Source organism: Cynoglossus semilaevis, chromosome 19 (assembly GCF_000523025.1).
Source record: "Cynoglossus semilaevis isolate Cse_v1.0 chromosome 19, Cse_v1.0, whole genome shotgun sequence".
Lineage (NCBI taxonomy): Eukaryota > Metazoa > Chordata > Actinopteri > Pleuronectiformes > Cynoglossidae > Cynoglossus > Cynoglossus semilaevis.
The window spans coordinates 2183381-2201625 of record NC_024325.1 but is presented as its reverse complement, the minus strand read 5'-3'; the positions used below and the strand labels follow the sequence as shown (position 1 = coordinate 2201625).

Below are 18245 nucleotides of genomic sequence, written 5' to 3'. Positions count from 1 at the left end.
TCTTCTTCTTCCTCATCTTCAACTGGACAAGGCAGGTTCTCTTCTAAAGGCAAGAGCTGGTCGACTGGAAGCGAGCTCAGTGTCTTCACCTCGTCAAGTTGACTCTGGATGATGCCTGAGAACCAACAGATGAGAACAGAGGATACATGAAGCCGTGGTATTCGCTCAGTGACTTCCACTGTTGTCAGATTCAGTCTCACGACAGTCACCTGCGTCAGCCTCTTCGTTTGCTGTGATGACGTGAGCTTCACTTTTGTCAGGTGTCGTTGTTTGAGGCGGTGAAGGCATGACATCTGAACGAACAAAAAATATTGAAACACATAAAGGCATATGGTAGGAAGTCAAAAAAGTCGCAAGATTTTTTTTCTTAATTAAAATAACTAAAAACAATATCTTGATTGATACTGATTCTGCATGCAGTGTTTTAGAATAGAGAGTTCCTACTAAAATTCTGAAAAAAAAAAGTTTTCAATCTGTTAAGATTTTTGTTTGTGATGTCACAATATTTACCTGATGAAAGGGGTGGTGGAAGTGGAGGCTTCAGCACAGGCTTCTCCATCTTCTTGGCATAGAAGGCTCCATACCAGACCCTAAGTTCTGCCCCAGGAAGCACTTCCTGAGGTGAAATAGAAAGTCCAGAGTTTAACTAAAACCACGAGCTGAAACCATCAAAACCCAAGACCCGGACCAATCTCCTGTAATAGGAGATTTATGATTAAAATGAATGCAGGTACCTGCGAGGTGTTGAAGTACACGTCATCGTCCTGCTGGTAGGCAGTTAGATTCTGGTGTCTATGGTCAGTCGCCGGCCGCACCAGCATCATCCAGTTGCAGTCCTCCTCACTGCTGCAGTCAAAACACACCACTAGACCATCTTTCTGGAAGATCTGGACATTTTAGGGGGAGAAAAGGGTAATGCAGCAAAACCACAATTTTTCCTCTACAATAAAAATGATACAAAAAACAAAACTAAGAAGCGCCACCTTCAGGGGAAACAGCCCTTCCTTTTTTAAGTGATGGACCCTTTTAGCCTCAAAGGGTCCAAACCGCGTCCTCTTGACCAGCCGCCGCAAGACAAACACACCCTCTTGGCCGTCTGCCACCTCTCTGATCTCGAGGCTGTTTGGTAAAGACGACCTGGTCGAAGACAAGGAGAGTAAATAAATGAATAAGAAATAACAGAAATAGAGTATTTTTTAGATTTTGATATTGCCTTCAGAAATTTGAAAAGGACCACGTGCCATTTTGACCAATCAATATAATGCCTGGAAAGAGTTTATCTTCAAAGACAGTAGATTTGAAAGACTTCTCACTCACCGAGCTCTACTGAGGACAAAGGAGTCCTGGACCGTCACCAGTGGTCCCAGTTCAGGACATTCACAGTCATGGTACTGACCACAGTCCTCGCACCCTGATACAAAAACAACACACCTTTTAATTTTAGATAAGCCAACAGGAAGGTTTTCAGTCATTAATGTCCCAACCTAAAACAAAAGTTGTATTTTAAACGTTTTAAACTCAAAACATACATTTGCAGTTCAAATGTTTACGACCTTCTTCACAGGTTCTCTTAACATCTTTGAGAGTGTAGCAGTGAGTTTTAAGCTAACAAAAAGCAAACAAGCAGAACAACTATACTAGGTGACACCCTTCGAGTGTCTAGTCGGTGAAACTTATTCGCATATTATATTATTGTATCTGTCAATTCCAAGTTTGGCAAGAATAACACAAAGACATACACGAACACAGAGAGCTGAATGAATACTCACAGATGAACTCATCTGGTGTTTGCTCAGCCATTATTCCCACCTATAAACCAACAAAAGCTGTAATATATATCTGAACACATGACAGGGGCTGTCACAGAGAGGTGCACTCGTACAAATGACATTTGAAAACTTTGACAACAAAGCGACTAGAACACGTTAAATTAGTGACACTTAAATGCACCACAGCCCCAGGGCAAAAACACCGTGTTTTGTGACACCACGACATGTTTGGGTTCAAATGCTCGCACACTCGAAACACGCGTGTAAACGCGGGCAATCCGGGAGTCAGTGGTGATCCAGGATTTCAGTCGCTCCCGGTGTGTAGCCGGGTTTTAACTCCGATCTGAGCGGCCCCTTTTTACGGCTCTGTAACAAAGAACAATCGGCATGGCGGATGGAACGGAGACGCAAACCCTCAGCCGGAGTCGCTGCTGTAGAGCGGCAGACAGAGCCCTGAGGAGGCGGCGTAGGAGGACTGAGAGCCGGGAGGACAGAGCAGCTGCAGCGCTAGCTACATTCTGTGCCTTAATATTACACAAAACTCAACTATTAATGAATGATAACACCTTACCTTTCCTGCAGAAGACCCCTCATTTAGCGAATCCTGACTCCGGGTTCCAATCCGCTCCAAAAACGGCGCAGGACCGGAAACGAGATGCTCCCGGTGCACGATGGGGAATGTAGGCTCTTTCAGTACAGAATGACAGCGTCGTGGTTGTCAGTGATTTAATCCAGGCTGTGTATTTTGGAAAATTCATAATTTTCTCGATTTCATCAGGGAAACAAAACCAACACAATCAAAACAACCATTTTCACTCAACGGAAGAGGAACTGTTTGACTGTGTAAATACTTTTTAAGTTACTCTGTGGTTATTGGTCAATTTTTAGTCTGTATTGTTGGTATGTAAAGGCAACAAAGGTTCATTCTGGATGCATAAATGTAAACCTGTGGTATACTGTTTATCTTACCTTCGTATTCGAGCATGTAGAAGAACATTTGATAGATTTCAATTATTGTAAAAAAATATTTTGTCTGCCAGTAGAATCAACTGTGGTCTAGAAATGTTTAAAAACTATTATGTTCTATTAGTATTTGGTGTAAACCATCTTTAGCTACAAACTAAATATTGCATACCTTCCTTGTACTGAAAGAATGCTTTTAGAAAGACCCTGCAGTCAATTCCAGTTGTGCGGCTTAGGTTACGCTGCCCTATGTGAAAACAAAACTTGGAAATGACCAGACTCTCGGCAGTATTTTAAGGACTGAATAAACACTTTAGTAGACAATTTAAATCTACATTATTTATAGAATCTTAATGTTTTTGACTATAGGCAACACACAAACGCAGCTGGACCAGGTATACAAGGGTCTTAAATAAAATGTATATTTTATTAGACAGCCTTAATATTAACAGATTGCAACCAGGACAAATTCAAATTTGAATTAACGTGTTCTAATAAAAGTTATGATGGTCATTTATTCGGTCTTATTTATGAATTAATATGCTAAATGGTCTGATATTAAAATGTGTTATAATAAAAAATACGCTCCATGACACAACAAAGTGTAATTGTCCCCCATGCCCTGTAGTTGGCACAAAGTCACTGAAAACGACTGAGATAGCATTTATTTCTGAAAATGACATAAATGTATTTACCTTTGTTCCCTACAGGCAGCTGACTTGACTCTGAATCTGCAGCAGGAGTCAAGTCAGTCATGTTCCATTCTATAAGACAGATGCATGTACAGAAAACATCAGGAAGCAGTTTATTAAATCACACGCAGCCCAAACAACTGGAGCTGCCGCTCGGACATGGCTTTAAGCAAAAGCCTACAAGCTGAGAATGATTAAAATAACCCGTTTCATTGTTATATTTTTTCCGCCTGAATCTCATTCTGTGAATGTTTCTGTACGCACAAGAACGGGTGACAGGGGTTCGTGGGTGGACACCAACGCTTTGCCTGCAGGAACCACTGTCAATAGTGCGTTCCCAAAGAGTCTTGATCGGGAAAGCACTCAGTAAACTGATATGTGCATAGCCTTTTTGATTATAGACATTGCTGATGATGCAGGGACAGGGCAGCACACTATTTTCAACAACTGTTGACGGACCCTCAGTTTTTCAAAGGTGGGTCCGGACAACTTCAGTCCATGACCAGGTTCTCAGAATATCTGTAAGGCAATTTGATGAATCAATCTTTCACTAGGATGCATCCGCTTTAATCAGCTAAGGAAACAGTAGAACGTGATGTGCAGAAAGAGAGAGAGAGAGAGAAAACAATCATTAGCTGGATAAAAAAGTAGCGCAAGCACTTTGATTGCTCACAAACATGTTCACACCTCAAGATATCAGAGCTACACCTTAAGAACAATTAATAAAACATGGTTTGAAAAAAGTGTTGATTTCATTATGATGAAATGCACAATTGTAATGAGAGTAAAATCAATTCATTATAGCAAGTCACGGGAAGAATGGCCATTTGTGACATCACAGTCTCTTGATAAAAGTTTACTCCCTTTTCCTTTTCTCATATTTGCAGTTCTGGTGATAATTTGTAGTGTACACGAGGAATCTTAGAGAAGACAAAGAGGAAAGGAAGTTGCATATCAGATAACACCACAGGGGAGTAAACATTGAAGTTTTCATATATAATTATGTATTTATTATAGAATAATGTTTGTTTTTTTGGCTGGGGCATAATGTTTGACAACACTAAATCTACGCTTTGCCAATTCTAATGGTCTCTTATTAGCAGTTAATGTTCTATTTCATTTTGTGGCACAGCTTTACATGTGTGTTGCACGGCTGTTGAGTCGTTCGGGATAAAAAAGACAAGCGCTGTCGCTCAATTTAAATAAGGATTTCATAGTCTTAGTGTCAGTAAGTAGTCATATTAAGGTCTCACACCAGCACTAGTTGCGCAGTGAAAGGTCATCGTCTCCCTTTTTAACATGATTTCGACCTGAAGAAGAGCCCTTTATCACGAGAGCGGTTGATGTCATTGCAGTGTTAAACATAAGGCGTCTAAACAGAGCAAATCATACAACCAACCACTCTGCTCTTCATCTTTGGTCCAGTTTGTCCACCGTAGGAAGCATTACGGTCTACAGCAGGGAGATCCCACCCTCTACCCTTGGTGAGGTACAAACTGACAGCCTACTGCGCCCCCCCCCCATACCCTCCTCCCTTCCGTTCGTTCATAACAAGGCCATAAAAGCAAGTTTAACGTGTTTGCAGAAATTCAAATAAACATGCTGAATAATTTCCTCTGAAACGTCATCAAGCCAGGACAGGATACATTCATCCACACATGCACACACTGCTGTTTGGTGCAAAGTTTGCTTCTAATAGGAAGCACTGGAGCAGGATATGGCAATAAAAGAGGACATTTTTCCACCTGCGCAGCTCTGTCATTCACGCTGCACTGGCCCGGTTTACAGATGCAGTTATTAGCCAGCTAGCTTGTCAGTGCAAGTTGAGGTGGTGATAGTAGCTGTTGTAGGGGGGACTGAGGTCATGAGAGGGTGGAGGTGGGAGGGGCCAGGGGGTCAAGCATTTGGTTCCCCGACGGAGGTAGCGCCGTTGGCTTTGCCCTTATTCCTACTCCTTCGGCTGAGCATGCGGCTGAGCGTAGCTGTTCGGCTGGCGCGCTCCACCGTGGATGGAGACTCCAAGTAAACCAGGTCATTGTGAGACTGGCTCATCCCCGGGTCCTTGCGCTGGTGACGGCGTCGGAAGAAGAGCTTTGCACTTTTTTGTAGAAAGCTGCCTGTTAAAGAGGAAGACAGGAAAATCTGGTCAGAGAGGACAGACATGAGGACACAAACGTCAGACTGAGCAGCGTGGGTGTCTGGCAGAGCGCTCGATCATTAGAATGACAACAGACATTTCTCATTCTGAGCTACAGTCTACCCGGCTACACAGCAGAGGCAGGGGAGACTCAACTAAAGGAGAAAGGACAGCTGAGGACAGAGGACTCACACTAGCTTTCGGGGACAATGACAAAGCCAATGTCCATGACTTTTAGGACACGAGCAGGAAGAAGAGCAGAGTTTTGACAGCAGGCTTTTATGGTCATGTGTTAAATGATCAACAGCTTTTATGACAGGGCTCTTCACGAGGCACATGACAGCCGGCCGAACACTGTGCATCATGTGCGTGTGTAAATGACAGGCAGCAGAACTGACTTAGTTAAGTCTAAGAGCACTTACATTAATAATGATAGAGGTCCTGGTCAGAATAAAAACAAGTTGAAGTGTTTGGTATGTGATAATAAAAAAAATTAAATTTTAAATGTGTTTCTCCAGGAGATCTTTCATCATTAAGACACATTGTCAATTTGAGAAATATGGTGCTAACACATAAAAAAGGGAAATAAAAATTCTTAAAAGGATCTCTATCTATGGAGTAATAAATCAGTGTAGAGGTTAGGGGCAGATGAATCCACTGTTATTCTGGTGAAGACAGGGGAGTGGGGGGGCATCAGCAGGATGATAAAGTAAACGATGCCTTCTTTAAAGTTGGTGTGAAAAAAACCTTTGATTTTATACTTTTATTTTGTGGCAGGCATTAACATTTCTATGTGAAGGAGTCAATAGAAGTTTAACAAGCTCTCTATACCTTCTACACACACTACTACTAACTACTTTGTGTACTACTACTACGACTACTGTGCTTTGCTTAAAAGCTCATCAAAACACCCAGCTGCTCCACAGAGAGGCAGTCCTCGCTACGTGCAAGTTAATGTTTGGTTTAACAACACCTTTTCTCGACGCAAAACACGTCGTGTGAACTGGGCAGAGAGGAGGAGACTGAAAGCAGCAGTGATGAACAAGATGGAAACTGAGAAAATAAACCGCTTCAGCTACTGATTGATACTGTTAACAATCATCTACCGTTATCTACAGTGCAGCCAACAGCAACTATGAGGTTCAAACTATGGCACAGACACTAGAAGTAACTCATGATGCAACTTACTCAACTTAGCACTGCTTTCCTTTAGGGTGAGAGTGGAGAGAGTGAAGAGGGGGAAGTGTAAAGTTGTAGGAGGGGAAAAACAAAGAACACAGAAGTGAATGACATCACTGACTGAACAATGGATTCTTCGGTGAATTTGTGTCGGACCTCGGCCGTGAGACTTACACTAGAGATAGTGCTAAAAAGTCTGAGTGGTAACAGCTGAAATTAAAACCTAATTTAAGATACACCATCCAGAAAAGTTCTACAAAGGCCAACTTTGCCACAACATCCATGAACTTGATAATCTGCATCTCCTCACCTCTGCTCTTCTTGCAGGTGGCCTCAGACACACACATGGACAGTGATGCGTTCTCTAGTTCCTCTCCCGCCTGGCTCTCCCAGTCCTCTGGAGGTCGACCGATTCCGCTGGGGCCTTCCTGCGGCTCCAACATCTCCGGCAGGCTGCTGGACCCTGACGCTATGGCTGCCGTCACATCCTGAGTGGAGCTGCCCTCTGACATGGAGGCGTCCATCGCTGCAGCGTAGCCTGCCATCAGTGCCAACTCATCATCCTGAGACAAGGGCGTCTGATGGAAGAAGTCATCTTTGAATTAGCCGTCTAACCAGGCCTAGAGTCATTTACCGTTGAGGTTCTATCTGACACCGATATCACCGTATTTTTCAAGGACAAAAACAGCCTAACATCACAGTGTGATGATGCCATAACACACTTGTTAAAAATACCATCCTCTCAAAGTGTGAAGAAATAATCAGGTCGAAACATCACCAAGACAAAATGCTGCTGATGCTGCTGCTTTAAGCACTTTTGTTCTTTGGTCCAAACCGCTGACATGAATGCAGCAGCGTGGCCAATGAGCTCCTCACAGAAGCAGTGTAGCATGTGACTTGTTGAGACTTTACTGACTATTGAGGCTATCCTATAGTGGGAGATTTAATTTCCTATCTAAGATCTGCTTCAGTTTTTAACAAGTATCACTTGAGGTGAACATTTAGAGACGGACAAACACTTTTTTAATTTTCTGGATTAGCTGAATTAGGCAAACAATTATATCTCTCCTTTTTTTGGCTCTGCACTCCACCCTTCTAATGCACTAATGTGATGACATTTTAAAAATAAAACTCCGCTGTGGGCAACTTTCATTTGAAATCTATCCCTTTCATAATAATAAAATGCATGCACCAGTTACAGAGAGCATCATCAAGTCGCTGAGAGCAGCTTATCCTTACTTTAGCGATGCCTGAAATGATGATGGTGCTCTTCTTCACTGGAGACTTGAGCTTCTGCTTGGCAGACTGGTGGAGTTGTCTGATGGCAGCCTCTGCAACTGGATCCGTGCCATTGAGCATCAACAGCTCCGTGTCGGAGGAGGACAAGGCTTTGCTGACAGTGGCCCCTGACTGAGATCCCTGCTCGGACACGCGTCGCTCGGACAACTTGGGCTTGTTGACCACTGCCTTTTGGGAAGAATCTGAGGGAAAAAATGGATTTTAATTCACAGCTGCCTGAGTGTCACACATATACACTGACTCCCAAATAAAATACCAGGAAAAAAAAACATTTCACAACCATTCAGTAATAGCTGATATATTTTTAATTTCCTTTTAAATTCCATATCAAGCAAAACAGAACTTTTATTGTAACCAATAAACAAATGTGATCTGTGGAGATAAACACAGCAAGCAATATAACACATTAGAATACTGAGTCAGCATGACTGTGCTGTGAAGTTCCACTCAAACAATGAAGTGATTACTGTTGTTACCTGAGCTTTTAATGTCAAATGTCTTCTACTGTAAAGCTCTGTTGTCATTAGTCATGTTGTTTGACATCAGCACATTTCATCTGTCACAGTGTTATATGCCACACTGCTGAGCTATGTAATGTTTGAGCCTTTCAGAAACGCTCACCACATTCTTCTGAATGCCCTGAATCACTTCTATGTGTTGTTTTTAAATCGTAAATTATAAATATTATAAATGTTAACACGTATTGGTCAAGCCTAGCAACTGTATGTAGTGTTCTGTCACTCATGACAGAAATTAGGTGCAATACTTAATTAATGGTTTGAATTATTGTGTTATATGTGCAAAGAGTTTTGACATTTAAAAAGATGTGAGGTGCAGCTGACAGCTGAGTACTGAGCTAATTGTTAACATTCCCACAATGACAGTGTTGACACAACAATCTGAAATATGTTTGGAAGTTTGCTTATCAGCGTGATACACCAGCTGAGGCTGTGAAGTCTCACCACAAAAGGAGACAAATGTCAGAGTTACTACTTTTACATTTTTTTTTAGTGTTGGTGAATAAAAATCCTTTAATAAGGTAAATATCTTTTAAGTGAAGCTGCCAATATTGGTACAATTTAGTGGATTCCAAACTTATTCTGCAGCTCTCTTCTGTAGACAGGACTATTATTGTGTCCTCCACTCAATGATAATAATAAATGCTTTTAACCGTTTTAGTGACTAGGAAAAACGTTACATATCTCCATGGAGCTAATGAATGAGACTCTCCTCCCTCTGTGTGGAGGCTTAATGAGTGGACACAGTGGCTGCACCTCGTATGAAAACCAAGCCCTCTCACTGAATAGCCAGGCGGACGCAACAAAGCCGTTCAAACTCAGGGTGTGGCCCAGAACAAAGTCTGTGTCCTTCTTGTCTTGGAGCTATGTAGTATTAAAGTACTGAAGTGCTTTACCTATACTCAGTCCAAGTGGGAGGGGCCGGCCTGGTTTGCTCTTCACCGCGGTGATGGTGGTGACCACTGTGCCGCAGGGCATGACTTTTCTGTCCATCTCCACTTTCTTACTGATGGCTGGGGTTGGGGGGTGCCAGGACCTCACTTCACTGGGCTCCAAATAGGTGAACTTACAAATCCAAAGGGACACAGTTAATATTTTGATTCTATTTTATTGACATTTTTAAACAAAACCATCTCATTGGGACATTTCTAAAGCCACAGTGTGATAAGGTCTTGGTGATGGTCAGTCCTACCTCAGCAATAAGTGAACCGGTCACTGTGTCTTTGGTCATGAGTGCAAACGTTTGCTGTCCTTTGGGGTGTTTTTGCACGAGATCTAAAGGCACCGACGCCTGACCCAGTAATGAGTCTGACAAGGAAGAAACAGTCATGTGATCGTCATCACTCATCCATACAACATCAGCCATTACGTTGACTTTTCGCTTACCCTCCGAAGTTTGTCCGTCATTCATCAACTGAATGCTGAGCTCCTTCGACCGTCCATTTAATTCACTGAGGAGAAAGTGAAACAAACAAAATAAGTACGGACAACAGAAGGACAGAGGACAAATAGGACTTCACACCTCCTGCTGGTGTGTGAGACTTACAAGATAAATGGCTGGTCCCAGGCAGGGGCGGTTGTGTTTGTTAGAACAGACGTGTTAAACTTCTGAGGAGGATCGTTCAACTGTAGTACACACAGAGGATTGGTGCTGCCTGCAAACACAGCCGAAATAAACACAAAAAAACCGTCTCAGTTCACATCATGTAAACTTGCTGTGTGGCCCAGGAGTCCATTCATTCCTGGCCCTGCTGACAAGTGATCAAACCAAATGTGCTGCTGCATCACTTTAATTTGCTGTGGTCACTACAGTGGCTTCACTTCATTGAACAGAGGGAGAACTCCAGTTAAACAGTACTGTATATTTTGCAGCAAAGACTTATAAGGCACGACATCCTCCTTTACACAGAAGAAAACTTTGTGCCAACTGTCTCCTAAAGTCTTAAAGACAAAAGTACAAAGGAAGAGGAACTGGGCCAAGTGCTGTGTCATGTTTCTGCTGCACAAGAATGAGTAGAATACCAACAGGGTCATCTCCAACAGCAGCTGACTCACTGTCGGAGTGACTCACCACAGGAACTACCAAAACAAAGCACTTGTGGTCTGACTATGTTAAAACCTCTAATCAGTTTGTAACACGCTCTCTGGTGTCATGGCTGACAACAGCGTGGGGTTTGTTAAAGTTTTTGTATTGTTATTATTACATTACAAAATCTATTTTGTAGAAACCATTTTCATGTTCAGCAAACCAAGTTGTACAGAATGTATCTGTGACTAGTTACTAAAATCTTCCTTTTTTTAAAAAACTTGCTTGGGCTGTTTAACAACAACTGTAGTTCTGGCGATTACTATCATCTGCCACAGGTCTCCAACTGTAGGTGTGTAGTTGTCTATTAAATGACACTGTCTGTGAGCATGTGTTTTTCTCTACAGTCTCCTCTATCTCTGTGAGGGATGAGTCTTCCATTCTAAGAAGAAAAACTGGATGGAATAGTGATGGTACAGTGGATCTCCAGATTTCACAGCTTTCTCCATTCTGAGTTGCTCTTCCTTCACGTGTTTGTGTTTGTTAATCACACAAATACATTATTGTAAATACATTTGTGCCTCAAATACATTAGTGTAAACGTTGCACAATCCAGTCAGACAAAATCAGTTTATTTTATCAGAGTATTGTTGATAAGTGAATAAACCGTAGGACGACACTATGGTAACTACCTCTAAAAGTTCAACACATAGCTGATCAGAACCTGTGTAAAGTGATGACGATGAAAGGAGAAATATCTGACCTGCAGCATTTTCCTCTTGACCGAGCGTCACACGGATGTTTTTCAGCAGCAGCTTCCAGTCGTGAGCACGGGGAGGTTTGGGAGGTGAGACCACTCTGTCTGCGGTTTCCTGTTAAAGAATGAGTAGGAAATGAATAGAGGAACAAATGTGGTAATCAACAGTTCACATTAGTCAAAATAACAGCTCTAAGAAATTCAATTTCAGCTGATGAGAGTGGAGGATCAGCTGTTATTCAACACCAGGCAGTTTTACTAGCTGTTATTACCACATCAAATCACCATGGCAATGAGTTTGAAGAAGAAGTGACCTCTGGGTAAAGTTCACCTCCAGTAAAAAAAAAAAACCTTAACAGTCACAGGCTGTTAAAGACTCATATTGGGTGTTTATTGGGTGTCATTGTGAAACAGCACACCACTGCACACAACAGAATGTGTTTTACCCATCATCAATGTTATCCCCCCCAAAAATATATATATATATTTGAAACAGACAGGGCTTTGAGTTCTAAAACGGTGGCCATGTCCTGTTTGTTTAATCAGCCGGTTAGTAGAAATATAATGAGGAATTCCTGAAGTACTTACAGTGGTTTACTGGTTTGGGATTATCAGGTAGACAAACTGAGTGTAAATATGGCTCATGGGACATGCAAAAGATATTTAGGTCCATTTCTAAACTATTTAAATGAGCATTAATAATAAGTTGACATAATTAACCTTAAACTGTGAATCTCTTCAGGTTCTCCAAAATACTGAAAGGACATTCTTTGATGTTAGTTCTCAGCTGCATAATGACATCAGAAACACATGACAGGACAACCGTGAATTTCCCCATTGTAGGACAAATAAAGGACTTCTTAATCAACATGTGATGAGTGTGAAAAATGCGCGAAACTAGTTTCCAAAGTAATTTGACTGAAAAATGGCTGTTTTTTAAGTGCTAAACAATGACTCATCTACTGATCTTTAAATACTTTTTTCTGCAAGAAAAAGGCTATGACTAGAGTTCAAATATAATATACATTTTTAGTTTTTTTTGTCTAAGGAACAAGATTTAGGTCTGATTGTTAACCGCATCAGGCAATGACAATTTTTAATCCCAACCCCAAACATTTATAGTGAAAAAATTGTAGTTGGAGGACAACATAAAATGTTCTTGTTATTAAAAACGCAAATACTCAGGTACTCACAGAACATCATGTCTGCACAGGGAACTAAATACATTCGTCAGGCATGATAACTTTACTCACCGTGTTCTCTGATGCCTGAGCAGGCCTGCAGCTCAGCAACAGAGAGGGGCGTGTTGCACACAGCAGCTTCCTGAGCTGCTCCTGAATGGCTTCCACAGCTGATGTTTGTACATTGTCCTGACGGAGACATGACACAGAGGCACACAGTGAATTTACATTAAAAACAATAATAATCCTATCGGAGACTATTGGGTAATCGAGACATCAATGTGTCTTCTTTCTTCAGTGGACTACATGCTACATACTATCAGGATCAGTGTCTGACATGAATTTGGTTGTGTTACAAATGCACAAGATATTCATGAATGAAAGTGTCTCTTGATCAGTGACAGAAAACAATGTTAATCTAACTGCAGTCTTCCCTACGTCTTGCTCCTTCAAACAAAGACATGACTTGACAACAGATACTGTATCATTTTTTTCTCTCACAGCTAATTACCTGGATTGATATGGGCGTCACCTGCACATCCTCAGTGTCCAGCTGGGACATACCCCAGCTTGCCTTGATTTCATCTTTAGCTTGTTGCTTTTGCAGATCAAGCTGAAAGAAAGATTTCAAACGTAATTGTCACACAGTGCGTGCCACTTTCTCTGAGTAAAACAATAAATGAAGAGCATTGTTTATATGAAACAAAAACATATTTAAGGAGAATAAATTTAGATTTCATAACTTAATAAGCACTAGAGACTGTGTAATTTGATAATTACACTGATAACTTACTGCTTACCTTGGTGATGGGTTAAAAGCAGAGGCTCAATTTCGTTGTATCCCTGTGTTACAATGACAATAATAATATAATAATAATAATAATAATAAATCAGCTTTTTCTATCATTTTTTACTTAGCAGCTCTGGGTTTTAACACTTGCTTTGACGTGTTCATTGTTGAGAAATTTAACCACAAATCTTATTTTTAAACTTCATATTGGCCATTGGTAAACCTGGCATCTTGACCATGAGAATACCAGGGTGCGACATGACATCATTACTCAACCAAGAAAAAGGAGGAGACTAAAAACAGAGTGCGATATCTTGCCCCAGCACGCCTGGATTCCAAAGAAAGAAACAACAACTGCCTGCGTGATGCTGCACAGAGGTTCCCAATAGTAATAACACTATTTGATTAATGTATCTGAATCAGTTCCTGAAACCTCAGCAAAGCAAATGAACCAAAATGCAATTTAAACCATAATAAAGTTTCCCTGTATTGAACCAAGGGCCCTGTAAATGATTGAGAGCAAGATGTCTGCTGTGTAGTCAAGCTAGTAAGATGCAAATGTAATATTTGCATGTCAAAGATGAGGAAACCATTAGCATGATACATGTCACATGTGTTTCGCGTCACATCCACACACACCCTGTGGTGCTGCCATGTGTTAGAGGACAAAAGCATGGCATCTACTGCAATGTACTGGCCTGCTGTTGCACAGCTACACAACAAGACAGGTCAAGAGCATTCTAGCTCGGACCAATGACTCAGTGAATGGAAAGAGAGCATCAAAGGGGGCTTTTTTTGACTGTTTCAGACTAGAACAAAAAGAATGGAAGTAAAAAAAACACTGTTGTTTTACGTTACTGTGAAAATATAATGGTTAAAACCAAATACTCTCCGACTCTAATCCTTATACCACTTGCTCTTTGAAGCCTCTCGACATGGTTGTATTTATGGCACAATGAGCTTAAGGGATGTGACAAGCACCTTATGGGTGTAAAAATAGACTTAATACATTCAGGTTAGTTTGTATTGAAGCGTAGATCCGTACATTTCAAACACCAAAGCTGAGAAACTGATCAGATCTCTTAAGCCACAGAACCGATGAGGAGGAGAAAACAAAAAAACAGTTTCACTTTCTGGTGAAGCTCGTCCATATGATTGTTGATTCCTTGATAACATGGGTTTAATTTACCAGTACATCAGATTTTGTGAAGAAAACAACACTGCTGAGCATTTACCTGTAACTCTAGGGGAGTCAATGTAATGGTGTATTTACAGGGGTCTCCTGTAGCCACTGCTGGCAATGACGCACTGAGGGCAAACTGAAGCTTCTCCCCGACCACAGTGCAGCAAACAGCCTGTTGGAAAGATACACGGATACATAGGGAGGTGAGGAGCGACTAAAGCAGCTAGGTCGTTGCATGCAACATAAATGTAGACCATGACCATGACTAAAAGGGAATAAGTGCAATATGACGAGAAAATAATTTACCCTGCCTGAACTGTGTTGTTTATTCAACCACATGGACTAATACTGCTATTTACAGTACTCGTTTATGTGCCTGTGCACATTCAGACTTCATGAACTGAGATGTCTTACTGGGATTTTTACTAATCTTGTTTTTTATGTTAAACAGAAATGACTCAAAAACAGAAAAGCTCAGGGGCTGTCACACAGGAGGAGCCATTAGGAATATGTGGTTCCTCTGGGAATCGACCTCAGGACTCAACCCCTTACAAGGTAGGTGTGCTAACCACTACACTATGGATCTACCAGTTCCTAGTTAAACACCAGTGCTGTACTTTACAGAAAGTAAAGAAGTCTTCGTTATCAGCACGCTACCTCAGTCATTGGTATATTTTCATTTATAAAGTAGTAGCTCTCTTTTAACCTAAAAATGAAAAAATGACAACCTTCAGTTTTGGATACTTTAAAATGGGTTGTTCCAATGATAAGAACTGAACTGGAAAAACATTTAGCTCCTGATGCCAGAACAGAACTTCTGATTCTAAAGAAAGAGTAAAGTCTTTGGAGTTGATGTTATTTTAATTGTAACTATGTAACTATGTGTTGCTGATATCCTGCCTTGAAAAAAAAAAATGTTTCTGAGTGGGAAAAAAAAAATTGTTTCTGAGTGGGAGAGGTCAATAAATTATTTTAGAGTGGGAGAGTGGGAGAGTCAATAAATTATTTAAAAAAAAAGAAGCATACAAAAACAAAACAAAAATAGTATTAAGGTGAAGTGCATTTTTTTGGACTTGCTGAAACAAATTTAAAAGAACATATTTGGCTTCAGTGAAGTCAATGAAGACAGACTAATAGTTTAATCCAAAGATTGTATCAACACATTTATTCATGTGAGTACATTAAACCTTCACAACCTAAACAGTTGAGGTTTCACATGGATAGAAAGACATTACTCATTTTGCTCTCTGTGGATGTATTTTGTCTAGTATGGTGTAAAAGACTAAAAGGGGAAACATTGACAAAAACATAGGTGTTGATACATTCCTGAGTGTTAGCCCGCTACTCCCTAGTGCAGAGCTTGACAGATTTATAAGCTTCTTAAAGAAATTGGAGCACACACATACACACTACACAACACAGTGGGAGGATTTAAGTATGCCTTTGTTTACATGGTATTTGGCTTTTTATAATGATGATCACAAAAACAATTGTGTCAAGTGTGCAATGTGTGCTTGGCAAGCCAGCCGAGTCAATAATAGAGTGAGACATCCATACCACCTGACCTCGCCAAACAGACCTGCAGGCAGTAATTGACTTCACAAAAAAACTAAAACAGGATGGCACACAACAGACATGACTGATAAAAGACACAGTGTTGAGTGATCCTGTAGTATTAATTTGTGTTGAATTACAATACTCCTCTTAACCATGAGGAAAAAAAGGCAGAGTTTTTTTAAATAGTCCAATTTTTATATGTGCACAACATTATGATTTGCACATATAAACCCGTGTACTGATTAAAAAATGAATAGACTGTGAAAGCAGTACCTGACCAGTGGAAGACTTCTGAAAACTGGACACTCGGCTAACCTCCAGCTCTGACGCTTCAACATCATCATCTTCTTCTTCTTCAAACGTAAGCACAACAGGACCCTGATGAAGAGAAAGACAAATGATTAATTATTAATCAATTAATTAATTAGGTCATTACAAGTGCTTTCATTTTATTCAACCACGTTCAAAACAATTAAACAATGATTACAATCACCAATTAATTAGCTAATCAACAGTTCATCACTTAATGTTTTCAGTTGAATCCAGTGAGCTGATCCTATTCTGTAATCCTTTACAAATGTCGTAGCTACTATTTAAAAATTCGGGGGCGGGGGCGGGGGGGAGTGGAAGGGGGATCCTGATAGAATTTTTATTTTATAGATGTGAGTTTGACATCAGGCTGATCCTCAACAACTGTTGAAAGATGTTTCATGATGTCAGTGGGTTTTAACTTCATTGATCCAAAGGAAAAACTGCTTAAACAACATCAACATGTTTTAAGGTATTATCATTCCCAAGAGGTAGCAAAGGAGTGTGTCCTTTACTACCTCTTGGGAATGATAATAAAGGAAGCATGAAATTCTATTGTCTGAGGAAGTTCTCAAGTGGCCTTTAAGTGTTGAGGTCCTTTAATCTTTTATCTTATATTTGGATGGACACTGTATCTGCCTTTCAAGGTAGTACTGCATTATTGTCTAGACAACTGCTACTTAGCTGTATAAACCTCGGAGCTGCTCTTCTGTTTTGTCTATGGGGATTTTTACCATTTTAAAAAGACACTTTTTGTGTGATTTTTGATTTATCAAATCATTAGATGTAAACTTTGAACCTTTTACCTGTTCTATTGTTAAGGCTGAATGATGCCGTAGCATATGGTGACATCTGAAGCTGCTGACTCTTTAAATGATAAATGAATGAGGCCATTTATGAGGTAATCAGTCTGCAGACCATTTGAATGCTCCTGTCTCCATTATTTATTCAAGTCACCTGCTGCCACAAAGAGGAGTGGAGGCTCGGTCGTCATGAGACTTACCCCACGCTTTCTCGACTCGTCGTTCAGAGCCCTGCACCAGGTCTCTCTCCATTGACTTTTCCAGCTTTCTAGTGACAGCGCCCATTTCAGAAAAGCGTCGGCTTCCTTCTTCGCCGCATTGTCCACGACTGTCCTCTGTTTATTTCCTGCGACCCTTTGTTGAATGTACTGTATGAAGTACAGTGCCAGAGTGACCAGAGATGCGATGAAGAGGGTGACCATACACAGCCACCGTGGATCATCCAAACCGGAATATGAACTTCCACTTTCGAAGTCGGACATTCTTTGCGAATGAAGCAGCTAACACACCTCCTCTGAGAAAAATCCTGGGATCCTCATAGTATCTATTTGGTCTAGAAAGTGCGATTTCAGTGAAGGCAAACTCATAACAGAGGGGATCTTAACCCTCTACACAGATCGTACATGTTGTTATCCATGTTGAACACAGAAACAACACAAACTGCGTGTAAAGATCTGGAACAGATAGTAGCAAATCCAGTCCGTATGCAAACACGGCGGCAGGCGAGCAACCAGCTCTTCCACTCAATGTATGTATATATAAATATATATATGCGCGTTAGCCACGCTAGCTTCCTCGGGACACTTGGCTTATCTGGTTCTTGTTCATGAGACGACGAATCCACACATGTTCACCGAGAAGCGTTCATATCCACAGCCACAGTTATAGTCCCTCCAGTCGATATCCACTCACTAACCCACAGTCACAGAGACACATCGTGGAAGCTCCAAGCGCAGACCCGGCCGCTGGACTCGGTCTGACTAAAGCAAAAGTTGCTGAATGGAAACGGATATGTGGCACTAAACTGTAACCCCCAGAATGCACTGCGGCAAAACCGAAACTTTTGTTTTTCCCATATAGTC

General features: G+C 41.0%; 2 protein-coding genes across 3 annotated transcripts in view; both read right to left on the bottom strand.

Annotated features, from left to right (window-relative positions):
- prdm15 (PR domain containing 15) overlaps positions 1 to 2607 on the bottom strand; it is a 12285-nt gene extending 9678 nt beyond the window's left edge. The window contains exons 1-8 of the mRNA XM_025065956.1: positions 2341 to 2607; positions 1770 to 1809; positions 1318 to 1411; positions 984 to 1137; positions 735 to 887; positions 511 to 616; positions 210 to 293; positions 10 to 115 (exon numbers count right to left, since the gene is read on the bottom strand). Of these exons, the coding sequence (XP_024921724.1) occupies positions 10 to 115; positions 210 to 293; positions 511 to 616; positions 735 to 887; positions 984 to 1137; positions 1318 to 1411; positions 1770 to 1800 (728 nt within the window). The 5' untranslated portion in view covers positions 1801 to 1809; positions 2341 to 2607. The remainder of the gene's footprint in view (positions 1 to 9; positions 116 to 209; positions 294 to 510; positions 617 to 734; positions 888 to 983; positions 1138 to 1317; positions 1412 to 1769; positions 1810 to 2340) is intronic.
- Positions 2608 to 3383: 776 nt separating this feature from the next.
- c2cd2 (C2 calcium dependent domain containing 2) lies at positions 3384 to 18216 on the bottom strand. 2 transcript variants are annotated; one of them, XM_008332275.3, is made up of 13 exons: positions 17364 to 18212; positions 16325 to 16429; positions 14547 to 14666; positions 13033 to 13134; positions 12594 to 12710; positions 11347 to 11455; positions 10104 to 10212; positions 9944 to 10008; positions 9750 to 9865; positions 9454 to 9622; positions 7980 to 8221; positions 7051 to 7318; positions 3384 to 5541 (listed from the first exon to the last, which is right to left on the bottom strand). In XM_008332275.3, the coding sequence occupies exons 1-13, from the start codon at positions 17643 to 17645 to the stop codon at positions 5321 to 5323; spliced, it is 2025 nt and encodes a 674-aa protein (XP_008330497.1). In that variant the 5' UTR covers positions 17646 to 18212; the 3' UTR covers positions 3384 to 5320. The 2 variants fall into 2 exon arrangements, with proteins under 2 accessions (XP_008330497.1, XP_008330498.1); XM_008332276.3 differs by lacking the exon at positions 14547 to 14666 and having other exon boundaries at positions 17364 to 18216.
- Positions 18217 to 18245: the final 29 nt, after the last annotated feature.